The sequence below is a fragment of the Amblyomma americanum genome, chromosome 9 (assembly GCF_052857255.1).
Source record: "Amblyomma americanum isolate KBUSLIRL-KWMA chromosome 9, ASM5285725v1, whole genome shotgun sequence".
Classification (NCBI taxonomy): domain Eukaryota; kingdom Metazoa; phylum Arthropoda; class Arachnida; order Ixodida; family Ixodidae; genus Amblyomma; species Amblyomma americanum.
Genome location: NC_135505.1, coordinates 84,448,623 through 84,472,103, shown reverse-complemented (window position 1 = coordinate 84,472,103; position 23,481 = coordinate 84,448,623). Strand labels below are relative to the sequence as shown.

At 44.9% G+C, this 23,481-nt stretch overlaps 1 protein-coding gene across 1 annotated transcript in view; it reads right to left on the bottom strand.

Moving 5' to 3' along the window:
• Positions 1-23,481, bottom strand: part of LOC144105561 (venom metalloproteinase antarease TserMP_A-like) — a 77,794-nt gene that overhangs the window by 2,430 nt on the left and 51,883 nt on the right. Inside the window, exons 9-12 of the mRNA XM_077638679.1 lie at positions 18,116-18,224; positions 16,903-17,070; positions 6,378-6,516; positions 1,606-1,752 (exon numbers count right to left, since the gene is read on the bottom strand). Of these exons, the coding sequence (XP_077494805.1) occupies positions 1,606-1,752; positions 6,378-6,516; positions 16,903-17,070; positions 18,116-18,224 (563 nt within the window). The remainder of the gene's footprint in view (positions 1-1,605; positions 1,753-6,377; positions 6,517-16,902; positions 17,071-18,115; positions 18,225-23,481) is intronic.

Sequence of the window (23,481 nt, the reverse complement as noted above, 5' to 3'; positions counted from 1 at the left end):
AACAAAGAATATATATATATATATATATATATATATATATATATATATATATATATATATATATATATATATATATATATATATATATATATATATATATATACATATATATCAGTGAGATAACAATACTTAATCTAACGCTTAAAGAAAATTACTTATAAAGCAGTAGAAAAAACAACCATGCCGCCGGTGGGATCCGAACCCACGACCACCGAATATCGTGTCCGGTGCTCTACGAACTGAGCTACGGCGACAGCTGTTCACTTTGCTGCTCACATGGGTCTTTATGTTTACTGGGTGTAAGCGAACCTTGAGAGTGTTCACCAGCTCCACCCTCGTCCATAGCGGCGGACGTAGCACGTCCTGTATTACCGCGATTGTGACGTGGAATGTCATCTAACGGCGAGGGCAGAAACTGCGCGAGAGCCCTCTTATGCTACCTGTGGCATCAAGACGGCCAGAACCGAGACCCTCGTTAAGCTAATAGCAGACTAGGTAACGGAAATGGCGGGCGCGTTATATATATATATATATATATATATATATATATATATATATATATATATATATATATATATATATATATATATATATATATATATATATATATATATATATATATATATATATATATATATATATATATATATATATATTCGAATATTGTTAGTGCCCGATAAAGTGTACGCATCGACCACGTCAGACGCACAGTGAGTGGGCCTTCTCAAGGAAGTTGCTCTGACGGGGGTGTAGCTCTGTCGCCACTTGGCCCCAAGAAGGGCCAAAAGCGTGTGATTTTTTTTTGTTGCCTGTAACACTGAATCGATTTTTTTTGCAAACATCTATAAGCAGTTACGCTGCGAGGAAAATGCTTTTGCAGGGACACAAAGATTATGATACCCCAGGCAGACATAAAAAAAAATGTTGAAATGCCACAAATATAAAAGAAACCAATAAAGTAAAAGAACCAAAAGAATGGCCACTTCGTTTGCAATTGTTGGGTGGCGCCTTATGAGCATCGCGTGCCTCTTTGAGCGCCCCATTGCAGCTGTTCCAGCGGTTTACAGTAATAGCCTAGTGTGCATTTTTTATGCTGACTGGACAGTGTTATCTCAATGGGATTCTCTCTGAAGCACACAAATTGGCGTTCATGTTTGTCGCAGAGCCTCAAGCAGATTTTAATTAGGTTCTCCAAATGTGCTCTTGCCAGCACTGATGTTCATGGTAATTAACTTTCGCATTTTTTTTGCTCTGCTGGGAATCTCCGATGACTGCGTCAAGAACCTGCGGCATATCTATGTTGTGCTATTTCTCAAGACGTATTTTTCGCTATGGTTCAAAATTAAGATTGCGGTTACAATCCGGCATTATTGACACGGTCCACTATTAAGCTCAGGATGATGAAACGAAATTTTATTATTAAAAGAGGCAGCGTTAATTTTCAGTTTTAAAGCTGCTTACTCAGAGACTGAAGTGAGTTATTCTTTTAGTAAAAAGCTCCGTCCTTCACTCAGACCAAAGCATTGTATACAAGGCTGGAACGACTTAAGAATTCTCGTTGAGTTTCAATGAGTTCATAAGGTGCTGTTCCTTGTGAATCATTACCTTTTCTTCTCCGCAGGAAGTGTAGTCGAGCGCCTCCAGGTCACGGCGATATTTTCGGATCACACGATACCACTGATGATTCTGGTAAATTACGCCATACTCACGATGCTCGCATTGTACTTTGCACTCATGATTGTTCCGTAAAACCTAAAAAATAAAAAAATATGCAGCACTGGCGTTTTGAAATCAACATAACTTCTCCTGCAGATGCGAGAACCTTTTGCTGGTCAGTTCATTGCAAATGAAACCGTATAATCAATAAAGACCTTTGCTTCAAATGATGATACTGCTGTATATGCGTGCTATCATAGAGGAACTGGTGTTTTCGGTGCTCACGGTGCACTAACTGGAGCGGGAGACGGGACGCTTTCGTCGACGTCTAAAGCAAGAACGACATGTGAAGCATACTTGAAAGAAGGGGCAGTTGCTTACGGGCTCAAGAGCAGATTGCAAGGAGTTATGCGCCGTAGTAAAGTCTTGTAGAAAGAGGAGAGGAAATGATATCCGCAGAAAAGATTGCGAGAGACGATGACCATGGATGAAGAGGCACAGCTGCCAGCTGAGGGAGCCCGAAAATACGTTGAAGTATGCAAAAATTACGGGACAGTTAAGCTTCGCCTTACAAGCATGGCACGACGATGTGAACGGTTATTTGACACTTCATCTCCTAATTAATGCCTTTTTCTGATTACGCGCTCTTATTAGCATAGATTAGAAGCACACTAGACGATATGGTGCACCACAAGGCAGACAAGACCTCCCTTCAATCAGTCCCAATGAACATGCCTCAAGGGCATGCGGGTAGCGCATGTATCATTGGCAACCCATGGGTGGTAGGTTCGATTTCCAGCAGATGATTTCAATTAAGTCTTGAGTGCATTTAGTTTATTTACATCCTTATATTTTATACTGGCGTTTCACTTTTGCTGCGACCCGACAGTCTTAATTTACTAAAGCTTTAATCATTTTCATGCCACACCTAAATACGTGAAGTAATTCAGGCTTCCAAAATTGGCAACCTGAAAGATGTCTGCGTTAGTACGCCCTCAGTAGCCCATTTGGAAAAAGGAATTTCATATATCTTCGAATTAACATAATTTTTCTGTCCTGTGACGTTAGCCTGGGTTTGTTTGTTGTCCAATTTTAAGCGCTCAGCTAATCTTTTTGGCCCTGTCAATTAGTCTCTCATATGCCTTCTTAACTGTTTTTAGCCGGTTAATTCCGCCGTTAACTGTTTTCAGCTTTGTTATTGCCATAGCCGTGATAGTTGTTGGCACTTATTTACTCCTCCTTGGCCACGTTTATTCGTCGTGTTTTTTTTTTATCACAGTCGTTTACCTTTTATCTTGTCTTCATATATGCATTCCTAATAGTTTTTGCTTGTTCTGAGAGCCGTGGTAGTTGACCATGCTGTGGCTACGCTTTCTCGTGATTTTGTTGTCACATTTATTAGTTCAGTTTTGTTGGGTTGATAAACGTTCCAGGCTATCAATTAACGGACACCCGTTCTTAGGTTTTGTAGGCCTCCTGCTTATACCTCCGCCATTAAATGCGCGTATGCGTTTCTGCCTCTCTGGGACATAAAAGGCGCGGATTGAACTTTTCAGGAATAAAGTTTTAAGTCCAGGGCGATTTGTGTGTGCTGTTTTTAATTCACTGTCCCAGTCTGCAAGCGCCACTTATTCCTCGATGTCTAAAAAGCACCTACGTCAGCAACAAACCCTTTTGAGTATTTGAATGTTGTTTCAAGTACCTCGACTCGACAAACGGTTTCAGCAATTAGCACCGGTATGTCGAACTTCACTCCAAATGTTAAAGGTTCCGAATATAGACATCCAGGAAATTGTGAGAGAAGCAATCACACCTTGGCAATTTTTACTGCATGATCGTTTGAATAGCAGGCTCTATAAGAAGCTTCTGGCCCGGTATTAGGTAATTTAGGCGACCGCACATCCGCACTTGGGGATAGCATGAGTCGAGGCGAGCAAGTGGAAAAAAAGTAATGGTAACTTAGCCCCTCCTGTTACCAGGTTCATTTGCGGGTTGACAAGCATGAACGAGAAGACGCTTCAGCCCCCCTGCCTTCAGCGGGACAATGAAGTTTGTAAAATGAACAGGCTGGCACATGGCGTATCGAACGATGAACTACTCAATGAATAGAAATGCTTGCAATACCCTGAGTTTTATGTCATGCCATGCGCTGAAGAAACATTTATGATGTGTGCCATGATATACACTCATATGTATAATCAGAACAACTGTTCATCAATTTCTAAAACGTGATTATTTTAAAGCGGTACAAACTAAGAAACTATTTTGCTTCTTTGCAGCAAGGAATTATGATATCTTCAGTTTGCAAGAATAAAGACCAGTGAACTTATCTGCATACATTAAAAACAAAGAATATTAATATTAAATGCATTTTTTTCAGGTAGTGATTCTAACATTTTTATTTGTGATGGCACAAGGTCTTCTTTTGTTAATGAGCGCCATAGCAGCTTTTGTCCGCAGAAGGCTGAATTACGCTCTGATTTTTCCAGGCATTTAACAGCAAGGAAGCCAATGACCTGCGCATTAGAATGCTTGCACTGATTGAAAACCGGCAGGAATCCTTCGGCACTAGATATCACACCTTGCGCCTGCCGAACACAAAGGTGGAGGTGGGTGCTTAAGCCTCTGAGCCAACACTTCCATTCAATATTTATAAGGCAATTTGGTCACCTTTCGTGAGGAGAAACTGCAGCAGTTTTTAAATACATTCGTGAGATTTTAGGAAATTATTCGGTGACGCGATTTCTTTACCCTTATATTGCCCATACCCCTAATCTAATCCAACCCTCTGGCACAGAGGGCCGTCAGAGTATATCACCGAAAAGAAGAAGGTGCGCTTTATGGCAGCTTTGTACAACCTTTGTCCGTCAAGTTTCGAGACGGATTTATTTTGTTCTTTAGAAATAATTCTCAAGAGCAAATGTTGCTGTGTATGTGTAGTGTCATCTTTTGGGGCTAACATGAGCTATTTATATTAATTGTCGTGGCAGCCGATAGATGCCACTATCTGATTGGTGGCTAAATTCAAGACAAGAGTAATATTTCATAAGTTATGGCTAGGTGGCTTCAGCCACCACCCGATTTAAAGGGTTCAGCCGTATCCATCCATCCATCTAGGTTGTCACTAGTCGTCTGCGCATTCTACTGTGAGTGAATGTGGAGAGATGGACTTCCACCTGGAACAGCGTGTAAACATAAAATTCTGTGTGAAGCTTGGCAAGACAGCCACACAGACGTATGAGCTCCTTCGGGACGCTTACTGCAAAGAGACAATATCGCGGGCGCGAGTTTTTGAGTGGCACAAGAGGTACCTTTGGGGGATAACGGCGGTCGCAGACGACCCTTTAACCTCACGGAATGAAAACAACGTGGCTCGGATCAGGAAAATCATACAGCAAGACCGCACCATTACAGTCCGAATGCTATCAGATGCTCTCGACATTAGCAAGACAACATGCCCCCAAATTTGGCGTGAGAGCTTGGGGAAACGAAAACTGAATGCCAGACTTTGGCCGTACTCCCTCACACAGGACCAGAAGGACACGCGCGCATCAGAGTGCGCTGACTTGCTCTATGAGGCAGAGAGGCAGAGAAGGATGCTGCTGCATTCGTTGACAGCATCAATGCTGAAGACGAAACATGGTGTTTTCAATACGATCCTCCAACAAAGAGGCAGAGGGCCCAATGGCGGTCCACAAGCTCTCCGGCATCGAGAAAGGTGCGGCGACAGAAGACCAATACAAAGACGATGCTGAAAGTTTTTTCGATTCCAGAGGTGTCATACAACACAAGTTCGTCCCACAAGGGCAGACGGTGAATCAGCAGTTTTATATCTGCGTGCTCCAAAACATGCGTGATACACTGCGACGCCGTCGCCCTGAGTCATGGACATCTGGACAATGGAGCCTCATCCGCGATAACGCAAGGCCGCACACTGCTCTCAGCATGACAAAATTTCTCGCCAAGCACACCATTACTGTACTTCCCCATTCGCCATGCTCGCCTGACCTCTCCTTATGCGATTTGTTCCTGTTTCCTCGTGTGAAGAGAGCCTTAGGAGGTCGCTAGATTTGGAGCGTGGAGGCCATTCAAGATGCTAGGACAAAGGAGTTGACAGCCCTGCCAAAGAAGCGTTTTCCAACTGTTTCGAAGACCTCAAAAAGGGTTGAAAGCTGTGTACAGACTACAAGGGAGTCTATTTCGAAGGTGTGCTGCACAAATTATTTCAATGTTAAACGCATTTTTTTAATGGAATTAGTCTCGGAACTTTATACGGACAAAGGTTGTAGTTCGCCAGTCAATAAGCGTTAGCTACAACCTTAAGCATGGTTGTTCTTCCAGGCGTCGCATAGCTGCTCCTTTTATTTGAGGTGAATGTGTGCCCACTATGTAAACGTAATATGCACATTTGATGCAGTGGCTTTAATATGAAACTTGTATAAATTCTGTTCCACTTGCTGCCAAAATAAAAGAGGCTGTCAATTCATGTGCGTAGAACGTGATACATAAGTGCGCAGAAAAAAGCTGCTGCAACCATTCACGTGACAAAAGTCCTAAAAAGTGGCGCTGCACCAGTTCCGGTCAATATTAAAGATCTTAAATTACTAGCTCAGGTCTGTGCGAGCGTTCTCTGCGAGGTTCGTAGTGTGTTGAGCCTCCGCCCGCACTTGGTAATATCAGTGCAAGTATAGAAATCCTAGATTATTTCCTAGAGAACTTACCAATGCAGCTGTAACATTTTGTTTGTTGGGATATAGTTGTTTGCACCGTGCAAGAAGTGTCAGCTGCGTACCGGGGTACTTGCCTGCGCTAAACATGCGTGTTTTAGATAGCACCGCCCAGCAAGTATTGCCTCTCATTCTGCAATAAATAATAAAAAATCAGATATAAGTGTTTGTTGTGGTTATATTAACGATACGCACAGCGTACAATTGGTTTCCTTGCGGAAGGAAGCGAAATGTTTATTTCTGTTCGAGAGTATTAAGAATTGTAAAGGTGTCGTCTAGTTTGCACTTTAGAAAAAGCAACGATATACTGCGTGAAAGAAAACAACATGACAGTTAAATTTGAGCACTGCGCATTTATCGCCGAAGTGAATCACGTCACACCTAAAATGAAGATTTTACCCAATCAGCCAGTTCTCTGTAAGGTATAATAGGTCCTCAGAGCACCAAGCAATATGGGCGTTGTTTTAACTTTACGTAAGAAAGGTGGATGTAGCAGAACTGTAGCCTTAGCCACAGCATAGCAGTTGTCTTGCTTAGAACCAATTGTGAAGCAACTTGACCGAAGCTAGCCTTAAAGGTCAGCTATTGAATACGATGGCTTCAGCAAGTGTTCATCAGCAGCAAGTTATATAGGAAGCTGTAAGGAAAACGGGACTTTTTATTACGTAACTCCTCCTAGTGTTTGAATTGTTGGGTATTGAACTCAGCCGGCTATTCTGATGCAATGAGCACTACGACTGGGAGACGCGCTGCTCAAGGAGAGAGAAAAAATCCGCACTGAGCCCTTGTGAACAAGAAATAAGTCTAAATAGGGGCAAATTAATACAGCCCTCAATTTACGCACGACAAAACCTCATGGAATAACGTATTGTTTATTTGTTAAAATTAGGCGTCCGTCTTTGCTGGTCAAATATTTAAGGAGGTTTGTTTTCTCCGCCATACAGGAAAATTGGCTGGAGTGTAGATGCGAAGAAGAACGCTACAGAATGGCGTAACAGTGGGTTTAAAGAGAAATTGATAACTTTCGTGCTTGTTCCGAAGCTCTGTCATTGTTTTCTGAGTCTTTAGGACAGTCTGAAGGTAGACACGTTTTGGCGGGCTAGTTGGTTAAGCATCTTGAACAAACAGCGCGAACAAAGACGAGCACAAAAGACAAGAAAGCGAACGACACGGCGCTGACTAACAACTGAGGGTTTATTGCTGATCACACAAGTATAAATACATGAATGTCGGCAATGAGGGAAAGGTTTACAAAGTGCAAAAAACCAAAAACAAAACGTAAATGTGACAACAGCAACATAAGCACGCTAGAAATCAGCAGAGATTATCAACCCCCAGGAGTGACAGCTCTTTTTGCAGAAGTGTTAGCGAAGGGGTACTTATACATGCATTTCCCTGCTTGAATATGTTGTATGCCTCGATAATTTCCCTCGCAGTTTTTTCCCGATTTTTGGCAATGACCTTGGCTATATCATGAAACCAAGGTCATTGCCAAAAATCGGGAAAAAACTGCGAGGGAAATTATCGAGGCATACAACATATTCAAGCAGGGAAATGCATGTATAAGTACCCCTTCGCTAACACTTCTGCAAAAACAGCTGTCACTCCTGGGGGTTGATAATCTCTGCTGATTTCTAGCGTGCTTATGTTGCTGTTGTCACATTTACGTTTTGTTTTTGGTTTTTGCACTTTGTAAACCTTTCCCTCATTGCCGACATTCATGTATTTATACTTGTGTGATCAGCAATAAACCCTCAGTTGTTAGTCAGCGCCGTGTCGTTCGCTTTCTTGTCTTTTGTGCTCGTCTTTGTTCGCGCTGTTTGTTCAAGAAGCTGAAGGTAGAACGTAAAAAAAATCTTACGGGCGATTACGATTCTCCCTAATGCAAAATTTGAGCTCAGCTCTGCCGGTGTTTCAGTCGCTCTACGTTTATTGTTTTCCTTTGCTCAGACGTCTGGCGAAGACGCTAGTTCGATAGCTGTAGCAGTTCATAAAGACGATGTTTATACCACAGCGCGCGAGCCTGTATATTAGAACGATAGCAGCATCAGTTGAAGCAAACGAAGATGTGCAATACACAGTGCAAAAGTGTGTTGCAGGTTAACACGAGGCATGATCAGCTGCGGCGATAGCTTACTTAAACAGAGGCATGACATCACGCGAAATGCGCCTTTCAAGGAGATCTGCGAAAACATAAATCCCACAGTTTAGACGAAGTCCTATCTGGGCGAGTTCTAGATTCAATCCAGACGAGAATGCGAGGCTGCTCTAATAAATGTGACCACGGACGACAATCTGGCATTAATTAAGCCTGCGTTGTAAGTGATAGCCGATAAAATATCAGGCCTCGTATCGGTGTTTTCGCTAGGGCCTTTTGGGTCGCGTGGGGCGCACGCGCAGTTTTATTCAGTCGCCCTTGAGTACCACATACTGATCACAGTCTAGAAAACTGAAACATGGAAAGAAAACTGCTCGTTGCACCCGATTATTGGAAGCGCATACGTTAACGAACCTCCAAGATTCGCCATGCAGCCGTAAGTAGCAGCATATCAGGTGCTCTTCTGTGTCATTCTGATTCATGAAGTCAGAAACAGAGATACTCTATTTGCGGAAAAGCAAGCAGCCCTCCTAAAGGCTTACTCAGCGCGACAGACATACATTTTAGACTAGCCGCCCTGTATACGCAATGCTTTATGACCTCGACCGTACCAGAAGCTTAGAAGAACGCAAATATTATCTTAATTCATTAGAAAGGAGATGCGATGGAGTTTAAAAATTACAGACCGATCAACTTGCTGTTCATTGCCTACAAGGTATTTACTAAGGTAATCGCTAACAGAGTCAGGGCAACCTTAGACTTTAATCAACCAAACAATCAGGCAAGCTTTCGTAAAGAATATTCCATAATAGATCATATTCACACTGTCAATCAGGTGATAGAGAAATGCGCAGAATATTACCAATCCCTATATATAGCCTTCATTGATTACGAGAAAGCATTCGACTCAGTGCAAACCTCAACAGTCATACAGGCATTTTGTAATCACGTTGTAAATCAGGGTGTAGAACAGCCTTATATCAAAATACTGGAATATATATATATATATATATATATTAAAAAAAACTAATTGATTGGCACTAGATATTAAAAAAAAGAAACATTCCCCTATGCACCTTGATTTCGGTGACTGTTGGCTTCCTATATATATATATATATATATATATATATATATATAGAAAATGCACAGCTTCCATAGTCCTCTATAAATTCAGCAATAACATTAGAATTAGGAAGAGTGTCAGGCAAGGAGACACGATCTTGCCAATGCTATTCACCGCCTGTTTACAGGAGGTATTCCGAGGCCTGAATTGGGAACAGATGGAAATAAGAGTTAAGGAGAAATGCCTAAAAAATCTGCGTTTCGCTGATGACAATGCCTTGCTGAGTCAGTCAGGAGGTGAACTGCAAATCATGATCAATGAGTTAGACCGGCAGAGCAGAACGATGGGTCTAAAAATTAACATGCGGAAAACCAAAGTAATGTTTAACAGTTTTGCAAGGAAACAGCAGTTCACAATTAGTAGCGAGGGTCTGGAAGAGGTAAAGTATCACGTGTACTAAGGGCAAGTAGTGACAGCTTATCCAGATCATGAGAAAAAAGTAATTAGAAGGATAAGAATGGGTGGAGCGCATATGGCAGGTTCTCTCAGATCATGAATGGCAGTTTACCAATATCCCTCAAGAGGAAAGTGTACAACAGCTTTTGTCTTACCGGTACTCACCTACGGGGCAGAAACGTGGAGGCTAACGGAAAGGGTACATCTTAACTTAAGGACAACACAACGAGCCATGGAAAGAAAAACGATAGGTGTAACGTTAAGAGACCGGAAGCGGGCAGAGTGGGTGAGGGAACAAATGCGTGTTAATGACATCTTTGGCGAAATCACGAGGAAAAAATGGGCTTGAGCGGGGCATGTGATGCGAAGGCAATATAACCGCTTGTCCTTAAGGGTAACGGAGTAGATTCCAAGAGGAAGTAAGTGTACCAGGAGGCGGCAGAAGGTTAGTTGGGCGGATGAAATTAAGAAGTTTGCAGGCATGGGGTTGATGCAGTTGGCGAAGGACAGGGTCAATTGGAGACACATGGGAGAGTCCTTTTCCCTGCAGTGAGTGTAGTCAGGCTGGTGATGATTATGATGATGATGATGATGATGAAGAGCCGCAGGATTACGTCTGCATCCAATTCACTTTCGTTCTTAGTCTCTTGAACACCAACAATGCCTAGCCGACTGCCCATAAACAATCGGGGCAACTATATCTGTATCTGTTTCTGCCTAGATCGGAGCCCACATTAGTTAATTGTTGCGACAATCAACTGCTGGACGTTTGCCATGGTGACCAACGTGCAGATGAGTCCATCATCCGTGATCGTGATGTCGGGCGCGAATCTGGAAGGTGAGACTTCCTTAGAGCTGTCACCATTTCTCCTCGATCTGGACGCTGAGGAGATTTCTCAGTCTTTGGCTTTTAACGGCGAGACTTGAGCTTGAATGCAGTAACAGCGTCTCTCCTGTTTCTTTCTTTCATCATGCCATGGGCATTGCGCGGATTGGAGAAGGTGCCTCTCCCAGGTTTCAGCCCCAGTGGGCACTATGGATGGTTAATTCCCCGTTTCTAAATGAGGAGGACTTTAAGTAGCAAATGAGGACAGCTTTTGGAATATTTTTTGAGCATGAGAGTCCGACTGGGTAAAGTATAAACAAAACTTCGTACCCTAGCCATTGATATCGGCTCAATGAGGTCTTGCTTAAAGCATGGCGAGGAGAAAAGGCTGCTTCAGAGCCTTGATAAGTTGCAGGAACTTGAATTCGAGGCTCCAGGATTACAGACTGCGGAAATTGCAACTTTCAAGGGTAACCTTAAAAGTTTAGATGCAGAACGCTTTCGGGCGGCCCATGTACGATCCCACAGCAATCGTGCTTTCCACTCTGAGGAGTCAACTAGTGAGGTGTTGCTTGATGAGCGTCGCCACGTGAATGCCAAGCGCGTCTCGGAGCTCTACTGCGTGGTGCCCTGGTCCCAAGTAGAAATGAAATGATTACCGAGCTTTCAAAATAACTACACTTCACTTTTGCTGCCGCTTCAAGCATTGCTGACGATGTTCATGTAGCGCTGTGGGTGTCTATGATTTCGCCGCTTTCCGAGGATGAGTGCCCGATAAGTTCTCTTGTAATCTTGGGTGAATAAGAGGTGCAATTGATTGATTACCACTTTCGAAAATTCCGAGACATGAAGGCCTCTCAGGGGAATTTTACAAGACATTTAAACCTGTGATATCCCCTGTCCTATGCTAAAGTTTTGTGACCAGTATTGATCTTAATTTTTGCCAAAGTCATTTAGCAAAAGTCATACTGCCTTAATATCAAAAACTAAAGATAAGAAAAAAGTACTATTTGTAGATGGCTACAGAACTATCACGCTTTTTAATGTTGATTATAAGAGTTTTGCTAATGTAGTCCCAAATTGGATACAGGTTGCAGTGTCTACTTTGATTCAGCCTCATCAAACATGCGGCTTGAGGGGCTGTCAGTATAGTCTAATCTACATGTAGCGCGCTCGGCGTTGAAGTATTGCAGTGAATCTCATAAACAATTAGTACTGCTGCAAATTGGCCTGGCAAACGCGTTCGAACGGGTGTCTCATTCAATTTTTTTCTTTTCTAAATCTCGTCAATTTTGGTTGAATTCTTTCTACTGGGATATGCCTTTGTTACAAAAACTGTTCCACATGCTTGATTTTTAATGGATGTCTCTCACAACCAGTAGGTATTCATTCCTGTGTGAAACATGGTTGCCAAATATCCGAATTCCTGTTCTTATTACAATTGGAGCCACTTTGTCGAAGTGTTATTGACAGTGCAGCCGTCAGTGGTATTAATATAATGGATCATGAACAGGAGGTATCAGCCAGTGCGGATGACCGCGGGTTTTTCTGTGCTGATAAGCCAATAATCAGTGAGGTTATTCGTTTAGCGGAGGAGTTTGAATCAGGGTCATCAGCACAGATTAATCGCTCTAAGAGTTGCTCTCTCTGGCTTGATATGTGGGGAATGACACCTGCCGAATATGGTGGCATGCAATGGACACGTACGCTACCAAAGTACCTTGAAGTTCCTTAGAGGGCCTATAAGCACAATGCCCATCACTGGAGAGACCATGTGCCAAATCTTCCGCACTATGCTCAGACTTTTTGCCCCACGGTCTCTCGATTTTCGACCGGGCAACCGCATGCCATCTCTTTCTCGCCACTAAACTTTATCATGTGCTCAAAGTATTCATTCCAGCATAAGCACAGAGTTTTATAACTTTTCTGTGGGATTCGTCCTTTGAATCAATGAGGCGTGACAACCTTTTCCGGCCTGTAAGCACTGGTGGCCTGGGTTTAGTAAACCGATAATACCGACAGGTTGTTTCACGTTGCATTTTTCGGGACGCTACTCACCCAAAAATGTGTGCAAACTTGCAAGTAAATTTTGTTCATGCTTTACCGAGCCTCATTGTGCACATTAATACTTCTGATCGCCCGTGTTTGTGGCGATTGATGTATGACGTGCATGACGTTTTCTACTTGTTTGTTTCCCCCTGAGTTTCTTTTTTTGGGCATAACAGCAACGGTTGTACAAGGACTTATACAGTATCCTCCTCCCTCCCCTAATGTATCGCTTTGCTTATTTTGGTTTAAAGGGCCGTGACGTAGTCAAAATGTACGTAAAAAGCACATCTCGCCATGTGCAAAAGTATTTTCGATAAGTTACTGACTGCGGAATGAGCGATTAAAGGAAGGCAGGAGAAAAAGGGTATTTTTGAGTCTACGGTGAATTGCCGCCTTTGCGATGCCCCTAGAACTATTGAGCATTGTTTCATGAATTGGAAAGATGACGTACTCTTCTGGTACATCATGCAAAGGACATTGAAAATGAAAGAAAGTTTGACGCCCCTTGTTCTGTACGATATCTCACTGCACTTGCATTTGCTGATGAACGGTTAGATATGTTATTTTTAAGTGGATTACACAGCCTGCGGAAAACACGCATGGTGAATCCGCATTGTGAGTCTGTTGTATCTGCTGAAACCATTTCAGTAGAATGATTGTGCTTCTAAAGAATTGTGTACTCAGAACGTGTTTGAAACGGAGTGGCACTCATTCTTAGTGCTGTGCTGTTCATTGGTATTTATCTAGTTCTTTGTGGCTTGTATGTGTCGTATTAAGATGTATCAGCTGTGTGCTGTGCATTGACTCTTTTATCGTGCTTCGTTGGTTAGGCGTATTGATTTACAGCTGCTTTCTTAATGTTTGTAGATAGCGAACCTACACAGAAGATCGCATCATTATAATAAATACGTCCTTTAAAAAAAGTGGTGATAGCCTACTGCTGTCGTGCAGTGACAAGCGAAGCTGCTGTGTTCACAGCGCAGCAGGTTCGGATCCCACTCGCGGGCTATACTTATTTTTGTATATTTGTGTTTAGCTTAGTTACACAATGGCGGCAACGAGGCTTGAGCCGCGAACGAGTGCTTAAGAGCAGCGCTCTGAAAAGTGACGAAAATTTTAGCGTAGTTAGGACCAATGCTAACTAAATGGGCCTGCAAAAAAGTGGCATTACTTTGCAATCCTTCCCTTGGTTTTGCATGTTTATCTTTTTTTTGTTTCTCGTGGCAATGATTTGTTATTTCTGATATTGCTATGTGAATAAGGTCGTATAACAAATGTACTCAGCCTGTTCTATGTGTTTGAATGACATGGCTGAACCACAGTATTCAAAAGACAGAATGTTTATTACAGTCGTTCTATGTATGCCTGTGCGTCATGGCTCCCGTTCTGCAGTAAATCTTGCGTCGCCGGTGGCGTCGGTTTTCTGAGCGGAAAAGCAGGTGACCCGCGTACTACCTATGAATCCATAGCAGCCTGTCCACTGTGGTAGGGGCAAACACTTAATAACTGCATAAAAACTATATTCTCGGGTGTAGCGAGGTGCAACTTACACATGGCAACATACATTGTGCGTGACCCCTCATCTTCATTTGTCTGTATTCGTGATCATCTACCATCGTCGCCTTTGTTGCGAACGTCATTGCTGCCGGTGGCAATGAAACCTGCTATGGGCGTTCTGAATATCACACGTGGTTGAGCTGGCTTTTGGTTCCCCTGTGCCCCTCCCCATAGCCATCTGGAGCTCCGTTCCGGTCACCGTCTGGTCGACCCAACCCCCGTGGGAGCAAGTCGGCCCAAGTCACTCACAGAGTTCACCGCGCTTCCCCCGGTAGCCCTCTGCCTGGGACCGACTGGAACCTCTGCAACACCGCCGCTAGCCCAGCCCGCTTCAAAGGTCAGCACCTGCTAAAGCGACCCTCCCGTTTTCGCGGGACTTCGGGGCGACGACGTTGAAGACTGGCTGCAACACTACGACCGCGGAAGCCCTTTCAATCGCTGGGACTCTTCGATGAAGCTCACCAATGTCTCATTTTATTTGTTGTATGTGGCCAATACCTTGTTTCTCAATCATGAAGACGCTATTCCCGACTGGTCCCACTTCACGTCGCAGATTCGTCATGTCTTTAGGACCGTCGGCGATAGAACTGCCGTGTAAAAAAAAATAGCTTCCAGGAGAGTCTAATATAGCGTACATTGAGTACCTGCTTGCCTTTTGCCGCCGTGTGAAGAAGGCCACGCCTGAAGCCGATCGCGTTCGCCATGTCCTGAAACACATTGGCTCTTCGCCTTCAATGCTCTAGCCGCCCAAAACCCTTCCTCGATACAGGACATTCACGTCACCTGCCAGCGCTTTGACGACCTGCAGCCGAAGCTGCTTCAAGAAACGTGGGATTCTCGCCCCTCTACTGTTGAAGACTTGCTCACTATCATTCGCTCCATGTTCTGCGGAAAACTCCATTGCGCCATGTCATTGTCTGCAGCCAGTTTTCAACTTTCTCCTCCTGCCTCCAATTTGAGTGACATGATCAAAGATGAGCTAGCCTACTTCAGCACCCGATTTATCAATAGTCCTCTGTCTCGCCCTGCGTCCCGACGTGTGCTAGAAGTGCTGCGACACCGCCGTCACCTTTCCTGCCATCGCGTTCCAAACCTGCGCCGTACAACTTCGCCGCACTTTCTTCAAGACCTTCTGCCACTGATTACCCTCCTGTGTGGCTTCCCCGTTCACCCAGTCCCGTTTGTTTTAAAGCGAAAGCTTTGCTAGCCCAGCAAGGCCGAGAAACCTCTGCTCCGAAAAGCTTGACGCCAGAAGCAAGTAATCATGTAAACCAAGTAAAATAGCAACGCATCACGTGTATTCGCTGCGCCGCCGAGCCGATTCTTCGCCGTCGCTGCGCGGAGGCACCACAGCCGCGCAGCGGCTGCTGCCCGACCACATGATGTAGCTGAGCCTCAGCTGGATAAAAAAAATTAGCTGGCGTTTAAGGTTTGCTGAATCTGGTTAGAGAGTGAAACCTGTGTTGTATTGGGCAAGTAGACGCGGCTCACAGTTATTCGACATATTTTATTATAGTTATTAGACTCGACACAGTTATTCGACATATATGGGACACTGAAATTGAAGTCATTCTTTATGAGTCACTGTTATCATGATGCCGCGCGCACTCCGGGGTGGCCGACGTTGTCTGCCTAACACCTTACTGTGCTAGATGACAATGACTTGTGTTGCGACCACTATATTTCTTTTTCTATGTGGTTTATCTTTTCTGAAGGGGGAACTTGGGGGAGGGGGGCGAGGCTGATTCCGTAAGCGCTCGAGATGAAAATGATTAGGAGTCCGGAAAAAGAAAAAGTGCCGGCTTGAACATTCGAGCCGTTCTCAGACAACGTTGTTTCCTGATTCACTGGGGTTCGCCCTTGAGGCATCTGCCCAGGTATTCATCTACGTGTCAATATTTTTCTGGAAATCCTCAGGTTGTTGTGATAGGAGGTATTAACGACAGCTCAACCCCACGGTCCACTTTGCAGCGTTTACATGAAGTAGAGAGAAGGCGGGCCGAGTAGACTATTTGAGAGAAGCAGAGACCATTAATAAGGAAAGGCGCAACTCATTCTTTACTGTTTCGTGCGATGTTTTTAACTTGTTCTCAACAAGCGAATTCAATTGACCTCCTGTAGAATTCATGCCGATGCGTGAGATATTGTTTTTCTAATAAATAAAGGTCCATTCTCAAAAGTCTGGTTCACCAGATGGAATAAGTAATCGCGAGAATAGTAAGTGCTAGCAGTATGCGGTTTTGTGGAATCACCATGACCAAGTGTATAGCAATTCGTATTCTTTGACTGCTGCTGGGCGTTTTCTACCAGAACATTCACAACGGCTCTCATTCTAAAACACCAGATCTGTGCGAAGACAACAATGTCTTGAGTGGCGGATATATGACTGGCGTTCAAATTTCGTAAAATGCTTGGTAGACTTTAGGTACTCGCTGTCTCGTGGCCGGACAGAAGTGTGGTTGGACTTACCCGATCACGTACTGCATTTGCTGCAAACTGCAGTTTGAGAACTGGTGCTGCCGAGGCCCATCTCTGACGTAACTCATCAAGTAGCCATCGCTAAAGAGACACTTGCGGGCTCCAGGGTGACCCGAGATGGTCCTAGAAGGTCCGTCCCCATCATGCTGCGCACCCAATCTGCACAATAATTAGGCATGATATGTCATTATATTTGTGTAAATTTGTTAGCATTATCAGGAATGCTATGTTAAAAGCAAATGTGCATTGATAATGCAAGAGGAACAGTTTAGTGCATAATTGGACGCTTTCACCCGACTTCAAAGATTCTAAAACACAGTGTTGGAGCACCGTGCAATATTTTCTTCGAAGGTGTTTTTGCTTCACCGAAAAATTCTTGTTTAATAATTTTCGTATTTTTTTATGAGAGTTGCAGCAGGGGACAATGAAATTATTCTGTTGTGACTGAGAAGTCTTCAGCCACTGCTGAATCAGTGCAGTTTTGTTTAACAGTCTACATAGCCCTTTAATGAATTTAGATGTCATTCCTTTCAAAAGTACAGCGATAGTGGTTTCGTAATGTGCGAGACATTCTTGTACTATGTCGCAAAACACAATCACTTGTTTCTGGCAAAAAATGAGGGCGAATCTACATTCTGAAGATAAAATATGGTCCGGAAAACTAAACCTCTTGTGCTCTAGCTAGATTGGAGAAGAAAGTCTTGGCGTACTTAAAATATTTGCCCAAAAGGCTTCTTTAAATTAAGTGCCTGAGAGCACTTCTAAAAAAAGGCCGTTTAGGTTGGTCCAGCGTAATTACCCGTGCACTGAAGGTCCTCGCAGAGAAAGCAATCCGGTGAATAGGCATTACTTTGTGACATATATGTGCTTTCGTAAAGAAATATGATCGAAGTTCATTAACCTCGTTGCATAAGTGTACTGAAAAATTTATTGCCTTGTCTTTGAACCAGCGCACATTGCACAAGTCTGTGGAGAGAATCTGCCATGCAGCAAAAAGGTATTCTGCAAGGGCACAACAAATTATATGCAGTCGGCTTTGTATTGTATGCTGACATCAAGATGTAATTTTTTAACCACCTGCGCGAAAGTAAAGAAGAGATGGAGATTTACGTAAGCCAGAGACAATTAAGAGACATAAAAAGAGTTCATAGTCTTCTTATTTTGTGTTGTTAAGTAACACAAGCAAAATACTAGAATTTCTTACAGGTGACCGATTTCATGGGCCATTGTGCCCACGCCGGTATAATAGCCTGCAGAATCTTCTCCAAGGCCGACAAAAAATTGAGAGCACAAGCCAGATACGTAGGCAATTCCTGAAAAGAGAATGAAGCGGGATATGTCATAGGCATCAATGCATCTTCGTCACTAACTGTACAACTTCAGCCGCGTGCTATACACGCGGGGCTGCATTACTGTTTTGTGAAAAAACGCACAGCAAGGTTTTTAAGGCTGTGGAAGGTAAGCAAGATATGTGATACCGAGCCGAGAATTCGGGGTGAATTGGAGTGAATACTTTACGGCTACATACCAAAACAAACATCTTGGCACATGGAAAACTATGACATACTTTGATGTTAAAGAGCGCAGAAAATTGTTTTGGAAGCTAAGAACAAGCGACCATAAAAGTCGGTCTCGCTGCAATGACCTCTCATGAGGCTTTAGCGCCAGGAATTGTTGATGCATTGTTTTGGGCATCGCGGTGTCTTATCACAGAAATGTAAGACAACAAGCAGAAATTCAATTCTTTTCGCTATTTTATTAACAGAAAGAATGGTCATTTCGGCTGGAAAACAATCCAGCATATAATTATAGGGTATTATTGCAGGCGCCCAATCTGAATGCAAAGAGAGCCATAGATATCCCCAAGCAGTCGCAGTTGCACACTATTTTTGACAGGAGCGTAGGACCAATGAGTGGCGCAAATGAATAGGCGCTCGGCACTGCTCTTAAAATAACTGCAATCTAAAGAAAAATTATCAAAGGCACTGTGGTGGTAAACAGGGCTGCCTGTGTCGTGAAAACCAGAAGACGCCGTAATGGACAATCGGGTGGATAGTGCACGGAAAATAGACAGGATGGCGCGATGCTTACGCTTCTTCGTTATGTTTTGATACATGCTTCTGGGTACACTGTCGCTTCCGCTAAAGGGGGACTCCGCAAAAGGAAATATGTGGATTGCCGATACTGCGCTGACAACTTATGGTGCTAGTTTGATCACGATAGAAGTGTGAGTTCAGAAATTGATAAAGATACAAAGAGTATGGTGGAGCTGCCATAAAAAAACGTAAACCAATAAGCTCCTGCCTGTACCACTAAAGTATCACAGGCTTAACCCAATCGTAATATAAATGAAAAGGCCCGAAGGCAATGTTGTGCTTTTGCCACCCGTAGGTGGGAAAATAAAAAAATGGGGTAATGCTACTAAGCGACCCACAGCCGGGGGAGCGGGCCCGGGGAGACTCCCCTGATCTCCCCTGGGACGTAGCGGAGGGGATGGGACATAGGTTGTGGGAATGGGACTGAGGGAAGGGTTATGGGTAATGTGATGGGAATGGGGACAGCGAGATATTGACCCTCATTTTATCATCGCTCGACTCCTGTCTGGCCAGGGCAGGGAGGGCGTCGATGTTGTCCAATGGTGCGGCTCCACTCACGGGATGCCCGACCACCCAACGACGCAATAGCTCCGACTCGGAGACAGGGAATCCTAACCCGGGGCAGCTGCCTCGGGCTCCTCCACGACTTTCAGGGGTCCGGTTCGGACTGGCGTCCCGCTCCCAGCTGCTCACCGTCAAGTGTTTTTCGCGGCTTTTCAGACTCCGGAAGTATGTGTGGTGGATCCAGCCAATGGAATTAGACTCCCGGGTACCCACCTGTGCTTCCAACCAACCAACCTTGCACTTATTTCCTCCCCTGGCTTGCTCCACACCTACTGAGGCGGGAGTGTTCAGGGCCGGGCTGACCGGGCCACAAACCAAGAACCTGGCCGAGGGTGAGATAACCCGGGCCTACTCCACCGCTACTCCACAACATCGACGGTTTTTGCATCGGTCCTACTAAGGTCCCCCTTACCTCGGCGTCCCGCGCTCTAGCCTCACGGCCCCGCGGTCAGCCATCCCTGGCTGCTTCCCCGAGGACATCGCTCCCAAGGAGCCCTTCTGCTGGAAACCCCCGCGCGGACCTGGCCTCTCCGTGGCCAGAAACCGACGCGCCAGCCGGTAGCCACGCACGCCCCCGCGTGCAGAGGTCTTTTGATTTTCGAGCACTTTTTGACCCCAATTCCGTGAGTCCAACCTGATTATGAAACCAGGCCTGCCTCCGCACAGGCATCGGACCTCACGTGCGCGACTGGCCCACTCAGTCGCTTGGGAGTCGCTGCCCCTCCCATGGGGTTTTGCATCCCCAGGGGACGGGCCCCGGCCAGCCCATCCCCACCGCTGGCGTTGCACCGGAACAAAGCCTAGTAGCCGAAACTACACCGGCCCGTATCCGGTGGCAGGGGGGGCCACGGGCAGGCCGCACAGTCGCATTTCCCCCCCCCTGATAAAGATACAGTGGAAAATCGCACGCGGATATTTTTCTCCATGCCTTTATCCCTGATATCATTTTTATGTTCTTGAAGGTGCTGTCATATTTTCCGCCCTCATGGAAACTTTGGTTTACTAAACACTTACTAAACGCAAGAACGAATATTAGACTTGAATCCTGAGCTTTCGGACGCTGTGTTCTAGAGGCAGCGGCAGGTATTGTGAAACTCTCAAACGCTACTGAGGCAAAGTAATTATAACTTGTTGCAGGTACACTCTAGTCAAATATTCAAGATAATTTCGCACAAATGAAAAGGAACATTAAGACCGGAATAATTGAACACATCTGCACAGACATGTTCTACGCTACCGAACACGCCCCCAAAGCTTTCGCAGAACAGTTATGGTTTCTACAAGGTCATAAATTGTGACCAACGTTTTCCAGCTCAAAGTAATCAACCGTTTCATTGCTTTTTAGTCTTCAGAGACAGTCAAGCTGCCACAGGTGCCCATACTAAAGAACAGCAGTGTGTAGGTATGCTTTCTCTTAAGGAATGCCTTGCTTTACCTTCCATTTTCTTGATGAAACCTGCTTTCAGCAGCGCCAAAAAGTGGCGTTTAAGGCTATGCTAAGATGCATTGCCCACCTGAACAGAGGTGTGCGAACGGCTTTCATGAGCTGTTAGATTATGTCGTTTAGGAAATCACGTGGAAGAGAGCATTGCCGTAGATACCAGAAGATGCTTCAGATGTTGAAACAGCGACAATATTTCCACAAGTTACCATAGATTACTGTACGAGAGCACAGCCAGAGTTTAAGTCTGGAGCCCTCGGACACGACTTAGACCTGGCGTTCAGATGCCGGTCAATAGACTTAGAGACTTTCGCCCCGCGTAATACATTATGAATCTTCAAATCATTGTAGAACGCATTGTAAGCAAACTAAGAAATATCATCGTAAAATCGCTAAGAGCCTACTTCAAAACTTGGGTGATAGCATGAGGAAGAAGTTCTTTAGAATGATGCTTAGTAGAAAATAATGGAATGTTGGGAAATACGTGTCAGGTGACGTGCCATAATGCTTGCCCAAAGAAAAATGGAGCTCTTGCGGGCTATTCGTTCGGAGTCCCCAATCCGATGCCCCAGACTCTTTTTGAGCCAGTTCGCCCTTTTTGCTGGTGACCGACCCCAATTGACTATGAGAACAAGCACCCCTCTCGCAGGAACCCTCGCAGTATTTTTTTTTTCAGATTTAGCGAAAGACGAAAGTCGCGAGCTTTGAGCACGGTAAGGTTATGTGAACGCGCACACGTGAGATGTCACCCGAGGCAAAGTGCTCTTGCGGGGCGACCATCCTAACGCTACCTGCCCTTGCTTCCATTCTTCATGGCAGGCATGGCGAGGCGGACGCTTCCTGACGACGACGAGAACGACTAGGAAGAGAAGCACGAATTTCCCTTTAACAGTCGTATAGTGAGCGGATGCTAGAAAAATTTAATTACTTCACTGAAGCCTCAAGCAGGACACAAACGAGCGGCGCGCTGACAACTTTTATTCCCTAATGTCTTAGACAAGATTGCAGTCGTCCTGGACACCCCCACAACCTGTTAAAACTGGTAAACGTTGTTGCTTTTGCAAACTGCGCTTCGAAATCGAGATCTTAATCTTTGTCACCTCTGTTTCATTTTGAGCCGCGAATGTTTACTAATGCGTCTGAAGAGCGCACGGTCACTATATAACGAGCGAAACAGCGAAAACAAGAAAGAAGCGGCTAAGTACGTTTGTGTATCTAAGTTTTTAACGTGTCTCTGCAATGATGATTTTTGCTTTTATGATTTTCGCGATCTAGTCCTGATATGTACCGCGTTTTTCAAAAGAAAGAGATCAAACAGCTTGTCCCTACATCAAGCACTGGGGCTCTGTTAGCATCCGTGGAATTCCTAACATCAGGAATACAGAGGACAAGGAATCAACTCATCTTCAATAGGTTTCAAAACACGAAAACGCACGAGTTACACAGTATACCTAAAGCGGACCTCTTAGGCTCTAAATTTGTAACAAAGACTACGCATATCTTACTTGTTTCTGCAGCGAACTTATGTAGAAATCTGCATCTTGCTGTCTCCCACCTTTCCAGCGTTCCTGTGTGTTTGCGAGATTAAATTATGTGTTCCAAGGCATTCTGCGGCGCTCCAATCATCCATAAACAGTGAAGGAAGTCAAGCGCACTGTTCAACTAAGAAAAGCGACTGATGGCGCCTGCTGCTTCAGCTACGAAAGCAACTAAAGGCCCAACTCCATGGGCTCTTTTCTGCGCACGTCCTGCGCGCTTGGGCGCCCACGCGATGGCCAGAAGGTGTCTGCACATGCGCGACGCGTCGGCCGCCACCGAACGTGTCCACGACACTCGGATCCGACAGTGCCAGATATACAGCGCGCGCGCTACTCGCGGCAGCGCGTGCTGAGCGTCTTAGCTGCGCGTTTTTACGGCCAGGGGAGAGGAGCGGACGAGCGCAGACGCCATTGCGCATGCGCACGTCGCTGGGCCGGCCAACGTTTTTGCGGAGCAAACCTTGCGCCTTCTGGGAAGCCCTCTCCAGCGGAGCGATAGGCAGCGCGCGATCGTGCGTAAGAGCGCGCGGGCGTGTATCGGTATTAAAGATGGTAGCCGCCAATTCGCGAATGCGCGCGAAAACATGTGCGAAAACAGCTGACTTGTTTTGTTTCGGCTTGACTTGACCAGCACTCGCGGACATGTTCTCTTTAACAGAGTACTGCTATTTTGTACATCTAAAACGCAACACTTACCAGATAATTAACTAAAAGCACAGAATCGGCCTTTGCTAACCAGTTTCACGGCATTATTATCTGGCTTAATCGATATTTTTTTCACTCTAAATCGAATCGTGTCCGATAGGTGCAGCAGCAGAGCAAGCGACTCTACTGCGCTCGAGACGACGGGCGATCCGCCCAACTAAAACTTTTCTCGCGCGCCTCTCCGCTGGTGTAACCGCTCACCCGCTCCGCCCCACTAGCCATAAGA